At 44.8% G+C, this 15,206-nt stretch overlaps 1 protein-coding gene across 1 annotated transcript; it reads left to right on the forward strand.

Moving 5' to 3' along the window:
* The first annotated feature begins 6,002 nt into the window (after positions 1 to 6,002).
* Positions 6,003 to 7,333, forward strand: LOC144102122 (uncharacterized). The gene has a single exon (XM_077635416.1). The coding sequence runs from the start codon at positions 6,004 to 6,006 to the stop codon at positions 7,177 to 7,179; it is 1,176 nt and encodes a 391-aa protein (XP_077491542.1). The 5' UTR covers position 6,003; the 3' UTR covers positions 7,180 to 7,333.
* Positions 7,334 to 15,206: the final 7,873 nt, after the last annotated feature.

A 15,206-nucleotide genomic window follows, 5' to 3' on the forward strand; every position in this document is an offset into this window, starting at 1 on the left:
TTTATGCGTGGTACTGCTACGATAATAGTAAAAATTTGTGTGTCTATATATTTTTGCCGCCTTTCCGCATTTAGAAAACCAGCAGAAAATATTTTAGGTTTTATAAGCACCGCTAACAGGTTGCAAAGAAATGCGTACGATTGGCATGTGAGCGTTTTAGAGCGGTGTCTGCTTGCATGTACACAACACGACAACGATCTGCGCTGCCGCAGGTTCAGTAAACACTGCCGTTTTAGACAATAACGATAAAAACATTCAGCAAAGCCTTCAGCGGATGCAAAAACAAGCATTCAGGCGACCCATCCATTGACTCGAAGAGGTAGAGCTAAGCGGCTCTCCGCGACATGAAGCCCGATCACGTTTTCACCCCTCAAGTGATCAAATAAGGGATGTCACATGTGCTTCGAAGCTCTAGCCAAACCAAAGTGTAGTCTGCCCACTCCTTTACAACCGTATCACCGGAAACACTGCCTGTCGGAACCGAGCCATCAGGCACAGCAGCCGTTGCAAGAGACGCGCGCCGAGCAGTGAGGAGGCGTGTAATGGCGGCGTGATCACGTGATCAAACATGGCAGCCCCCATGATGCGGCGCTGTAAAGCCTGTATAGACCGCTTTAAACCGAAAAGACATCTGCCGGTCAAGCCGCCTGATAAAGGCGGCGACATCTAAATAACTCCCACTCACCTTCATCTCCTCACTAAGAACAATGGCTGTAGAAAGCATTACCCAATAGAACTGCCGAGGCCTAATTAAGAACCTGGATGACATATATGAAATAGATTGACGGAATAATAAGCGCACAGGTCAGCACACACAACAGCAGAGGAAGACACTGACTGGCGCGAACTCACATCTGATTATTTTCAGCCACAGCAGAAAATATATAAAAGGGGGGGGGGGGGGGGAAGACATGCGCAGTACACACAAGATAAAAAGAACACAACGTGACAAGGCAACCAAATGATCACATCAAACCACACGTTCAAGAAACCCGATTTCTGCTTTGTAGAGTTTAACCGACGTATCACTGACACATTTGTCGCCCAATTTCCTGACATGAAAGGCTTCTAGTAACTCGCCCGCGGTTTTATCTCGACCTTAGAATCTTTATAGCGCGCGAGTTAGTAGAAGCCTTTCATATCAGGAAATTGGGCGACAAATGTGTCAGTGATACGTCGGTTAAACTCTACAAAGCAGAAATCGGGTTTCTTGAACGTGTGGTTTGATGTGATCATTTGGTTGCCTTGTCACCTTGTGTTCTTTTTAACTTTTTTATACTGCGCATGTCTTCCACCCCCTCTCCCCTTTTATATATTTTCTGCTGTGGCTGAAACTAAATCAGATGTGAGTTAGCGCCAGTCCGTGTCTTCCTCTGCTCTTTTGTGTGTTGACCTGTGCGCTTATTATTCCGTCCATCTGCAATGCACCATCTAGCCCGTCAGCAGGTGTGGTTAATATATGAAATACTCGCAGAATATCAGCTAATCATCATTTGCCTACAAGAAACACACTTAAACCTAACACATACAAACTTTCTAAAAAACATGTAGTAATCAGGAAGGAGAGGAAAGGCAGTTCCCACTCATCAGCTACGTTGCTATAGTGGCGCAGTGCTGCCGCGGTGGCTGAGTGGTTATGGCACTCGGCTGCTGGCTCGAAAGACGCGGGTTCGATCCCGGCCTCGGCGGTTGAATTTCGATGGCGGCGAAATTCTAGAGGCCCGTGTGCTGTGCGATATCAGTGCACGTTAAAGAACCCCAGGTGGTCGAATTTTCCGAAGCCGTTCACTACGGCGTCTCTCACAGCCTCAGTCGCTTTAGGACATTAAACTTCCATAAACCATAAACCCTCTAGTGGCTCAAAATTCAAATTCCTTCTCAATGACTTCCACTGGCTACAGGTTTGTTGTCAGTGGCAATAGGAGCCATAACTTTCGGCAAGCAATAACTATACGTTCCCTGTATATCCCACCAGATCATCGCCTGACCATTAATGAACTCGAAAAACTAATTGTCAAGCTACCCGAGCCGTTCCTCTTGGTCGCGACTTTAACGCACACCACCAATTGTGAAGAGGTAATAGAACCGATTCTCGAGGTGCGCTAATTGAAAAATTCATGGTATGATTTGGCTCATGCTTATTTAATAGAAAATAACCAATACATTTTAATACAACACACAGCTCATACACGGCGAATGACCTTGCTATTGAGAGGGAGAGGGAGAAAGACGAACGGAATGGCAGGCAGATTAACTAGGCTACGCCCGGTATGCTACCCTACACGTGGGAAGGGGAACGGATAGAGTGCCAGAAAGGGGAGAGAGAAAAGAAAGATGAGCACTTTCCCAAATGTCCGTTGGCTAATACTTGCAGGGTACGCACAGCACACATTGATAGTTCACAACCTTGCAATTGGCTCCCCATTGCTCTTGGCAGCTACTGAGTGGGCTGTTAACAATAGCCTCTATGGAACTGACCACTTCCCCATTTCATTAAAATACACAGAAAATATAAATCTCAGGGTAAATGATCCTATAGAGTTTAAAGAACAGATTGGTGACTTGAAGGAGTTCTGGGAACTGTCAGCATTTCCCTGTTCATCAATTACAAACATATGTATAGATGAATCTCAATCCTTGGTCACATTGCACAGAAATTTATTCCACAGACATCATGTAAAAAACAAAACAAACGAAAGCTATGGTGGAATGCACAGTGCAAGAAAGCTCGTCAGGAGCAAAATAATGCATGGTAAAAATCCTGCCGTTCTCCTAGAGCCGACAACTTAGTGAACTTTAAATGAGGTAAAGCAAATGCCAGGCGCACTAGGCGTATATACAAACAGGAAATTTGGCAATCATTTCTCTCTTGAAAATTTTTACGCAGATATGAATAAAGTGTACAGTAGACTAAAAGCACATAAACGGCATAGTTCGCATCCAATTCCTCTCGTGAGCACTGCTGGTGATACGTTGGAGCACCAAGCAGATGCAATAGCCATGCACTTCGAATACACTTTTAGCTCAGCGCATTATACAGATTCCTTCTTGAGATACAAGCCCGCTGAGAAGCGCAAACCTATTCACAATAATAAAAGGCTATCAGTAGGAGGATACAATAGCCCATTTACTTTACAAGAATTGAAAGTTGCCTTAGGCACTTGTGGCAACTCAACAGCAGCAGGTCCTGATAGGGTCACATATGAAATGCTCAGGCACTTGCATGAAGAAACCCTTGAAACTGTCCTCTGCCTGTTTAATAAGATATGGGCTGCTGGACGTCTTCAAAATCCTGGAAGGTAGCGATTTTTATCGCGGTATTAAAGCAAGGCAAAGAAGCAACACTTGCGGCCAGTTATTGGCCAATTTACCTAACAAGATGTTTATGTAAACTCTTTGAAAGAATGGTAAATCCTCGCCTTGTGCATTTTCATAAAATCAACGGTCTTCTTGACCAGCACCAAGGTAGGTTCAGGGCTAACCAGTCAACCACTGACCAGCTCATTGCCTTCGAATCTTACGTGAAGGACGCCTTTATGCATATACAACACTGCTTATCTGTTTTCTTTGATATTCTTTCCGCCATTCAAAGTTATCTGCCTGAACGAACATTCAAAGTCCGTGTAAGGAACTCGTTACCCATGCGGTTTATGCAAGAGAATAGTGTCCCTCAAGGCGGCCTTCTTAGCTGCTCTCTTTATATAGTGAAAATGAATTGATTAAAGAGCGTCCTGCCTAGATCTATATACTACTCCGTTTATGTCGATGATGCACAAATAAGTTACAAGTCATGTAATTTTTCCATCTGGGAGCGGCAAATTCAACTAGGAGACCGGGACCCTCGTTAAGGTATTAGCAGACAAGTTAAGGGAAATGAAGGGCTCGTTTTGACAAATACATGAAGGAAGCCAACAGTCACCGAAACCAAGGTGCATTGGGGAATTTTTTTTCAATTTATAGTGCGGATTAGTGGGAGAAAAATACTTCAATTAAGCTTTGATTGAAAGAAAACTACTTATAAAGCAGCAGAAAAAACAACCATGCCACCGGTGGGATCCGAACCTACGACCTCCGAATATCGCGTCCGGTGCTCTTACCACTGAGCTACGGCGACGGCTGTCCAATCTGCTGCTCTCGTGGGTATTTATGTTTATTGCGTGTAGGCGAACCTGGATGGATGGAAGGATGGAAGGATGGAAGGATGGAAGGATGGATGGATGGATGGATGGATGGATGGATGGATGGATGGATGGATGGATGGATGGATGGATGGATGGATGGATGGATGGATGGATGGATGGATGGATGGATGGATGGATGGATGGATGGATGGATGGATGGATGGATGGATGGATGGATGGATGGATGGATGGATGGATGGATGGATGGATGGATGGATGGATGGATGGATGGATGGATGGATGGATGGATGGATGGATGGATGGATGGATGGATGGATGGATGGATGGATGGATGGATGGATGAATGGATGGATGGATGGATGGATGGATGGATGGATGGATGGATGGATGGATGGATGGATGGATGGATGGATGGATGGATGGATGGATGGATGGATGGATGGATGGATGGATGGATGGATGGATGGATGGATGGATGGATGGATGGATGGATGGATGGATGGATGGATGGATGGATGGATGGATGGATGGATGGATGGATGGATGGATGGATGGATGGATGGATGGATGGATGGATGGATGGATGGATGGATGGATGGATGGATGGATGGATGGATGGATGGATGGATGGATGGATGGATGGATGGATGGATGGATGGATGGATGGATGGATGGATGGATGGATGGATGGATGGATGGATGGATGGATGGATGGATGGATGGATGGATGGATGGATGGATGGATGGATGGATGGATGGATGGATGGATGGATGGATGGATGGATGGATGGATGGATGGATGGATGGATGGATGGATACGGCTGAACCCTTTACATCGGGCGGTGGCTCAAGCCACCTAGCCATGTCTTGTGAAATTTTACTCCTGTCTTGCTTTTAGCCACCAATCAGATAACCTTCGCTTGGTTACTTCTAACCTCTTAAAATCCACTTTCCCTTCACTATCCCTAAACCCCAATGCCTTGGGTAAGTCAGCCCCGCTGCCTTCCACTGTAGGGTGAAGCCCTTTACAGAAAAGTATCAAGTGTTCAGCTGTTTCCTCCTCCTCTCCGCACGCAATGCGCAAAGTGTCTATCACCTGGTACCTGACTCTATACGTCTTAGTCCGCAAAACTCCAGCCCTGGCCTCAAACAACAAAGAACTTCCCCTACAATTATCATAGATATTTTCTTTGACAATTTCCTGTTTAAAGGTCCGGTATGTTTGTAGTGCCGATTTCGTCAGCATCCCTGTTTTCCGCAAAGCTCTCTCTGTTCCTTTACCTTGAGAGTGTTCACCAGCGCCACCCTCGTCCATAGCGGCGGACGTAGCACGTCCTGTATTACCGCGAGTGTGACGTGGAACGTCATCAAACGGCGAAGGCGGACACTGTGCTAGAGCCCTCTTATGCTACCTATGGCATCAAGACTGCCAGAATCGAGACCCTCGTTAAGCTATTAGCAGACAAGTTAAGGGAAATGAGGGGCTCGTTTTGACAAATACATGAAGGAAGCCAACCGTCACCGAAACCAAGGTGCATTGGGGAATGTTTTTTTTTTAATTTATAGTGCTGATTAGTGGGAGAAAAATACTTCAATTAAGCTTTGATTTAAAGAAAACTACTTATAAAGCAGCAGAAAAAACAACCATGCCACAGGTGGGATCCGAACCCACGACCTCCGAATATCGCGTCCGGTGCTCTTACCACTGAGCTATGGCGACGGCTGGCCAATCTGCTGCTCTCGTGGGTATTTATGTTTATTGCGTGTAGGCGAACCTTGGGAGTGTTCACCAGCGCCACCATCGTCCATAGGGCTCGGTGACTGCACCACAGCGCAGCCACCTAATCCACTTACCTTTGCGATGCAGACGACCGTCCTCGCATTTGCCAGCCTGCTGCTGCCGTCCCTGGCAGGCCTGTCTACGGGGGCGTCATCGGTGTGCGCACTGCCGTACACTGGGGATGACCCGGGCTCCTGCCATCTACCGCCCGACGAGTGCTCGTCCCTACTGGATGTGCCGCCAGAGGAGCTGCACACACCGGAAATCACAGTACCATGGGTGGCCACATCGACATCAGCAACAATGCCAACATGTATAAAAGAGCTTCACCCGCTGACACCGCTTCGTAGGCTCGGTGACTGCACCACAGCGCAGCCACCTAATCCACTTACCTTTGCGATGCAGGTCAGTACATCGTATGCCCTCCTCGCTAAGAAATCCAGTAATTATATTTTGGTGCAGTTTCCGAGCCCGCACTGCTGTGTCGCCATTGCCGTTGAGTGTGCTCACGTAATTCATTCCTTGCTCATACTATCAGGTGACGTTGAGACTAACCCTGGTCCTGAGGGAAACGCTGCTGTACTCGCTGAACTACAGAAGCTAAACGCGGGACAGACCCTGTTGATTACGGAAATACAGGGCCTCAAAACACAGCTGAACACAACAGATCAAACCATAGCAAGCCTCGACAAACGAATGGCCGATCTCGAAGCGCATTACCAAACACTTCTTCACCTCAGAAACGATATTGAAATAATGCAGTCAACCACAATCAACCAAGCTAAAAAGATTGAAGAACTAGAAACACGCCTGGATGACGCGGAAAACCAATCACGTCGGAATAACCTCATTTTCTATGGCATCCCTGACCCTGCTAGCACTGAAACGTGGGCTGAGTCAGAAAAACTAGTCATTGATGTTTGCCACAATAATCTTGATATAACCTTGGAACCTAACGACATTGAAAGAGCGCATCGCCTCGGAAATCATTCAGCCGACCGAACTCGTCCCGTAATCGTAAAATTCCTATCTCATAAAACCAAAGACGCACTATTATCAAATGGCCGTAAATTAAAAGACACAAACTACAGTATTGGAGAGGACTTTTCCCGCACCGTTCGACACGCGCGTAAACAGTTACTAGTGTTTGCCAAAGCCAATTCTAACAAGTACTCCTTGCGCTTCAAAACCCTGCACATCGGCTCAAAACGCTATGTATTTGACGCATCATCCCAAACCGTTAAGGAAATAGCATAGCAATTGCCCCGTCACAAAACTTTAACAAATCGTCGACCCGCTCCACCGCACAATGTTCTCTCGTTTTCGATAATATTCACTAACATCCGTAGTCTTCTTCCAAAGCGCGAACTCATATCAAACATCATGTCGTCATCCGGAAGCAACATACTAATACTAACAGAAACTTGGCTAAATAGTGACGTAATGGATGCGGAAATTTTGGCCGATTTACCCAACTTCGAAGTGTATCGAAACGATCGGAAAGGCAAACGGGGGGGCGGTGTTCTCGTTGCCGTTCATCGAGGCATATCATGCTCTGTTGTTGACGTCGCATCCGACATTGAAGCCATATGGCTCATCTGTCGCGCTCCCCCCGTAACAGTTCTGCTTGGCGTTTGCTACAGGCCCCCCCAGACTAGTCCAGACTTCCCACGTCATCTGAACAACATCCTTCATAAACTTGTTTTCACATATCCAAATGCCCGTATTCTTCTTTTTGGTGATTTTAACTACCCGGATATTGATTGGCAGAACATAGCTAGTTCCACAATAACGTGTCATGCAGAGGCGAAGAACTTCATCGATGTCTGTTTAAATTTTAACCTCACTCAATTAATTTCCCAACCAACCCGTGTCTCACGAGAATCAGCAAACACACTCGACCTGATACTAACAAGCAGCCCCGAGAATGTATCATCCATCAGTTACCTTCCTGAAATCAGCGATCACAAAGTCATGCACGCTTTATTCTCATTTACCTCGACTCAAAAACAGACCTCCGATAAAACGATACACCTCTACGATAAGGGTAACTATAATGCAATAACTGAAGAACATAACACCTTTTTTCCTGAATACGTATCCGCATTTCACACTCGCTCAATTCATGAAAACTGGCTGATATTCAAGAAAAAATTAAATCATCTCACTAATATATTCGTACCAAGGTTACCTTTCATACTAATTGCAATAAACCATGGTTTACGCAGCACTTAAAACGACTCGAAAACAAAAAGAAACGATTGTTTCGTACCGCCAAACGAAACGACACGCCTGCTGCATGGGGAAAATACTTCGAGGCCGAAAAATTATACCTACTTTCTGTTCGTAACGCCAAGTACTCATTTTATCACAATGACTTACCAAACTTACTTATAAGAAACCCCAAGCAATTCTGGCAAGTTTTAAACCCAACACATCCTCCCGATATTAAACTGACGAATGATTCACATGAAGCAGTGACTGACCATGATTGCGCAGAAATATTTAACCATGCATTCACATCTGTGTTCACTACCGAACCCAACGCACTTTCACAATTACCACCCTTTAACTTAGAAACCCCCATACCGGCAGTCACGTTCGTCGAAGAAGGCATTTCATCCATAATTTAATATCAAACTTTCATCATCAGCTGGTATGGACCTGATTAATTCAAAACTTTTGAAAAACGTGGAATCAATTTGTGCATCATATTTATGTCTCATTTTCTCACAGTCACTCTCCTCAGGAATTTTGCCTCTTGATTGGAAAACGGGGAAGGTCGTTCCAGTCTACAAATCAGGTAACAGAGACTCGCCCTTGAATTACCGCCCCATTTCATTGACTAGTGTGCCTTGTAAAATCATGGAACATGTCACCTACTCACAAATCGTAAACTTCTTGGACCGAAACCATTTCTTTCACCCCTCACAACATGGGTTTCGTAAGGGCCTCTCTTGCGAAACCCAACTAGCGCTTTTCCTTCACGACTTGCGCACTAATCTAGACCGTAATATGCAGACAGACACACTCTTTCTTGATTTCGCCAAAGCTTTTGACAAGGTTCCCCACCGCCGGCTATTACTAAAACTCTCAAAGCTGAACCTACCCCCTAATACTCTCAAATGGATTGAAGAATTCCTAACTAACCGTTCTCAGTCAGTCTATCCTAACGGCCATCTGTCTACATCTCTCCCGGTTACTTCAGGGGTCCCACAAGGTTCTGTCCTCGGTCCCCTCCTATTCTTAATATATATTAACGACTTGCCCCTGCATGTTTCCTGTAGTATTCAAATTTTCGCAGATGATTGTGTTATTTACCGCACCATTAATAACTGTCACGATCAATACACTCTTCAGACAGAGCTTAACAACGTAATAAATTGGTGTGATAACTGGCTAATGTCCCTCAATCCTACTAAATGTAAACTCATGTCCTTCACTCGTCGTCACAATCCACATCTATTTCATTATTCAATTTCTAACACACAGATTGAGCAAGTACAATCATATAAATATCTAGGAGTCACCCTCTCTTCTAATCTATCATGGCAGGTTCATATTGGTAACATCATTTCAGCATCAAACAAAACACTCGGTTTTCTAAAACGTCAGCTTCGTCTTGCCCCACCAAATGTTAAATTGCTCGCATATCAATCACTTATAAGACCCAAATTAGAATATGCATCCCCCATCTGGAGCCCACAACAAGCATATCTAATCACCGCATTGGAAGCTGTGCAGAATCGTGCTGCCCGATTCATTCATTCCTCATACTCATATGACGTCAGTGTCTCATCCTTGAAAGCTACATCCGGACTGCCACCCCTCTCTTTTCGTCGTCGCATTGCTAGCCTCACCCTTTATCACAAATTCTTTTATTCTTCTCTCAATCAAGCACCGTATATCGCCGCCGCATCACGCATATCTCACCGCACCAGTCATCCCCTTCAAGTTGCCCGCCCACTATCACGCACTACTACGTTTTCAGCTTCATTATTTCTTCGAGCAGCCACGGACTGGAACGGCCTACCCCATGACATCGTCGCCATCGCTTCAACCTCTGCTTTTCAAGAAAGCGTAACAGATCACCTTCAATGTTAAATTACCATCGCTGTTTGTTTTCCTCACTACAAATGTAATCCCACCCCTTATGTAACACCCCCTGAAAGGGGGGCCTTTAAGGAATAAAACTGAACTGAAACTGAACTGAACGTAGCACGTCCTGCATTACCGCGAGTGTGACGTGGAACGTCATCTAACGGCGAGGGCGGACACTGTGCTAGAGCCCTCTTTTGCTACCTATGGCATAAGTAGCATATATATATATATATATATATATATATATATATATATATATATATATATATATGAAACACTCAAATATACAAGAGAAAAATATAGTGAAAAAGACATCACACAGAAAAAAGTAAAAATAAGTAAAAATAATCAGCTGTTCAAAGTGCCGAATTGAATATGCCAGGAACCTTTTGCCCTCATGAAAAATGGTCGTTTAGTTTATCGCGGAATGATTTGCGGTTAGTGCATGATGCGATGGTATTTGGTAGGCCATTCCATAGTGCTATCGCGTCCGGAAAAAAATATGACTTTAGAGCTAATGTGCGACAGTTGATGCGTGCGATGCTATGGTCATGGCTTAGGCGGCTAGACGTCCTGTGCGGGGGTTGCAGCTTTTCGTGTGTCGTGCGTGGGTGATAGCAGAAATGATGAAGAAGACAGAGGCGAGATATAATGCGGCGTGACTCTAGTGAAGGGATGGCCAGGGAGACTTTCAGCGCGGTGATACTGGTTTTCCTTGAATAGCAAGATGATATAAATCGGACGGCGCGATTCTGTATGGCTTCAAGGTCAGCGGCGAGGTACGCTTGTGATGGGTGACAAATGGATGAGGCATATTCTAGTTTTGGGCGAATGAATGTTTATATGCTAGCATTTTTATGTCGGGGGATGCGGCATTCAAGTTACGGCGCAGGTATCCGAGTGTGCGAGAGGCTGCAGCGCAGATGTTTTGAACCTGAGTTATAGCGATGGCGTTAGATGGAGGCCAAGCTATTTGTAGTATAATGCGGGATCAATGGAAAATGAGCCGATACTGTATTAATGCAGATTCACGGTGCGTTTTCTGGGGAACGACGTGGATTTGCATTTGCTAATTTTAAGGAGAGGAGGGATTTATCGCACCAAGAGGAGAGTGTGTCAAGATCGGACTGAAGCAAAGTTGAATCGTTGGTTGCCCTAATCACTCTGTATGTGACGCAATCATCGGCAAAAAACCGTAATTCCGATTTTATATTGCAAGCTTGGGAGGTCAATAATGTAGATTAGGAATATTAGTGGTGACAGGCCGGCGCCCTGTGGGACTCCCGATATTACATTGGAAAGAGGAGAGTGGCTATCATTTGTAGAAGTGAACTGATCGCGCCCTGAAAGAAAATTTTCGATCTAACGGATTAGGTTGACGGGCATTCCTAGTGATGAAAGTTTTTGAAGTAAATGACTGTGCGGGACCCGATCAAATGCTTTGGAGTAATCGAGGAATATAGCATCTATTTGGAGGTTGGCATCCTTGGATTCGAGCAAATCTTGTATGAACTCGGCAAGCTGGGTTTTACATGAAAGGCGTTACCTAAAACCATGCTGGTGCGAATAAAAAAAGTCGTTAGATTCAAGATGTCTCATTAGGTTGGTCGATATAACGTGTTCGAGTAATTTTGATGGCACACTGGTTAGAGAAATAGGACGGTGTTTGGAGGCTAATATGCGGTCACCGGATTTAAAGACTGGGATGATTTGGGCAATTTTCCAATCATCCGGAACTTCCTCGGATTTTAAAGACTGAGTAAACAATAATTGTAGTATCTGAGCCTAAGTGGTTGATGTGTTTTTTAGTAGTTTACTATCGATATGATCACAGCCTGCTGACGAAGACAGCTTTAGAGAAGCAATAAGGTTGCTGATACCGGTGGCATCAACCTGGATCATAGACATCGCCGCTGATGAGGATTGTGGTGAAGTTACGGCGGTAGAGTTGCTTACAGGAGAAAACACCGACACGAAATAGCTGTTCAAAACGCTGGCACACTGCACTGGTTCGACTGGTTCTCCATCAGTTCCCATAAGCGCTGTTTGGTTCGGGCGAGACCTAGGGGATAGAATGCGCCAGAATTGGTTGGGGCTCGACTGCAGGATTCTATGCAGATCGATGGAAAAGAATTTATTTTTTTGCAGCAGCTAAGCTTTCAATGTACGTTTTTGTACATTGATAATATCGGTCCCATGTAATAGGGGAGTTAGATTTCTTTGCTGATCGATAGAGGCACTTTTTCCTTTTTAGGAGACGTTTCAGGCTTACGGTAAACCACTCATTGCTATGATCGGACCTAATATTTATTTTTGGAATGTATTTGTTTCTGATGTTTTTCATTGCTGTTTTGTATAATTCCCAGTTATGATTAACTGTTCTTGATAGATAAGACTCACAGAAATGCTCATAAAACCGTGTAAGTTCCGCGTTGATGTCATCGAAGTTCGCTTTATTGCAATTGAAGATTATCTTTTCACCGGTTGATCTAACTTTCAGCAGTAGTGATATGGAAATGTGTAGAAGTGCATGGTCAGTGAGTCCAGGAAGAGTCGTTACACCTTTAATGTCTTCAGGACTGCTCGTCAGCAAGACATCAAAGGTGTTATTCCCTTTCGTGGAAAGTGTTATGGCTTGATGGAGACTGAAATCGAGGGTTAGATCGAGGAATTGCTTGCGCTCACTGTACTGCGATTTACCAGGTACGCTAAGTAAAGCCCAGTTAATCTGGGGGAAATTAAAATCCCCAAATAGAAAATTAGGTAATTTGGGAAAGTTTTCCCTGATATACGCTAAACTACGGTAGAGTGAGTTGATGAAAGATGGCCCATAATCGGGTGGCCGGTAACAATTGCCAATTATAGCTTTCACAGTTGAGGTATGAAAACAAACCCATGATAATTCTAGTGCGTCGTCGTGGTACACTAAGGATGATGACAATGTATTTCTTACAGCTATTAGAACACTGCCCCCACTACGGTTGCTGCGATCGCGACGATACGTGGTGAAGTTAAGATTAGCGGGACCAGGTTTCAGTTAGAATGATAATGTGAGCGTCAATGTCGTCAATGAAGCTAAGAAGCTGGTCACGCTTTGGAATTACGCTCCTTATGTTGGTAAATGCGAAATGGATGTAGAGGTAAGATGGAGGACGTCTGATGTGAACATGATTCGTTGCTCGTCATTCACTACCATCAGCGTTGGGAACACGTGCCGTACATTCCGTCAGCGTGTCAGTAGTGGGATTGTACGTAAAGCACTTTTTCCAACATGCAGCTTATCATGTCGTAGTTTGAAGGCACATTTTTGGGGGCGGATGAACTGCAGGAGTTTGGAACGAGCAAGGCGAGTTTCAGGGGCAAAGTCTTCTCTGATTGCGTAGATCGTGTCTTTCAGTTTGGGCCCACACGACAGAAAGTTTTCTTTTGTTTTAAAATTCGCTAATTTAATAATGATAGGGCGCTGTTTATCTGTTCAGTATTTTCCGAGTCGATGTGCACGTTCTATACTACCTGTGTCTAGTTCCACACCGTGCTCAGTAGAGCAAAGGGCTCGTACCTGTTTTTCAGACTCTTCCCAACTTTCTTTTTCACAGTCCTTAAGGCCAAATAAAAGTAAGTTGTTTCTTCGCATACGATTGCTTTCGTCAATATTGGCGGCCTGAAGGACTGCTACCTCACGTTTTAGTTCATTAGTTTCTTCTATTTTCGAATCTGCTAGTTCCTTTTTATGATGAAATTGAAACAAAGAAATGCGGTTCTTTAGTTCGGATGTTAGCTTTTCGTGGTTGTCTTGAGTAGCCTTAAGTTCTTTTAGCTCATTTGATATGTTGACCTGTGCGTCCTCAAGGCGCTTGAGGGCTTCTTGAACGGATGAATTATCAAATAATGTCGGTGGTCCTGGGTTGAGCTCCACGTCGCCTGATAGGTATAACGTCAGTTGGGATAACAGATGGGATAATATACAGTCACAACAAATTTGCACAGCGCTACGCCACTTGATCACATAGGGGCAAGACACCGCTACAAAGCAGCGGTTGCTACTTTAGCATTCAATGGAATTGTTCAGGTAACCAACCTGTAACGTCGGCAGCGGGTTGAGCATGGTGCAGCGTACGGTGCCGTGCCCCAGGTGATCTGTGGCGGGTCGCGGTATATATGCTGCGTGGGCGGGTCCGGTGATTGATGACGTCGATGAAGGAATGGGTTGCCAGGCGAGCAGCGGTATGCAGGCTAGGTTCGGTGCGTAGTTGGGTACCGTGCCGAGCACACGGTCATCGACTGCGCACTCCGCACCGTGAACTGTTGACGGGACTTGAGGGAAGGGGCATTCAGCAGCACGCAGCCAGAACGGCAGAACCTGTAACGTCAGCAGCGGGTTGAGCATGGTGTAGCGTGCGGTGTAAGAGATAATCACAGATTAAAATTTTGGAGAAGTCCACCAACACTGTTTATTTAACATGAAAGAAAAACTGGTAATGGCGCATGAAACGGGGACACAGAAGGAACACAAAAGACAGAACTGACGCCAACTTACAACTTACAACTTCTTGCGCCATTACCAGTTTTCCTTTCAACATGAACCAACTCGCCCAAACTAGAGTTTTACTTTATTTAACATATTGGGAATATAAGGGTTGGCACCATTCTGTGCCAGAAAATGATGATAAGAGTCAGTTCTGGCCTCTGGTCAGTGCTGTTTAAATACAAAGATCTATGATTCAGATGGAAGCAAATAAGTGTTGCTGCCATACGATCACAATCTTACAAAAAGAGTTAAAAATAAACAGATAATGGTTCACTGCTACAGGTAAAATGTAGATAGCAAGCGTAACAAGGACAACCATATTATAACACAGACAGAAAACAAATAGGTGCCCAATTCATGGACGGTTCCTTGCTCAACTAATTACACATGCCTATAATGCAAGAAAGAGACATATACATTATAAAAATCATATACCAGACTGGTTTGGTGTGTCCTGGTGTACACATCCTAGTATGTTAGTGTGCTGAGATGTGCACACCAGTGGGGTGTGTGGTCTAGTGTGCACACGAGAAAAGTGCTCATCAGAGCGCTGGTGTTTGGTAATGTGCACATCAGAGAGATGGTGTGTTCTTGAGCATGTAACACTGCCCACAGAAGACAATTCATTCGCTCTGTTTGGATCATGAGCATCTCA

The sequence above is a fragment of the Amblyomma americanum genome, chromosome 8, assembly GCF_052857255.1.
Source record: "Amblyomma americanum isolate KBUSLIRL-KWMA chromosome 8, ASM5285725v1, whole genome shotgun sequence".
NCBI classification, from domain to species: Eukaryota; Metazoa; Arthropoda; class Arachnida; order Ixodida; family Ixodidae; genus Amblyomma; species Amblyomma americanum.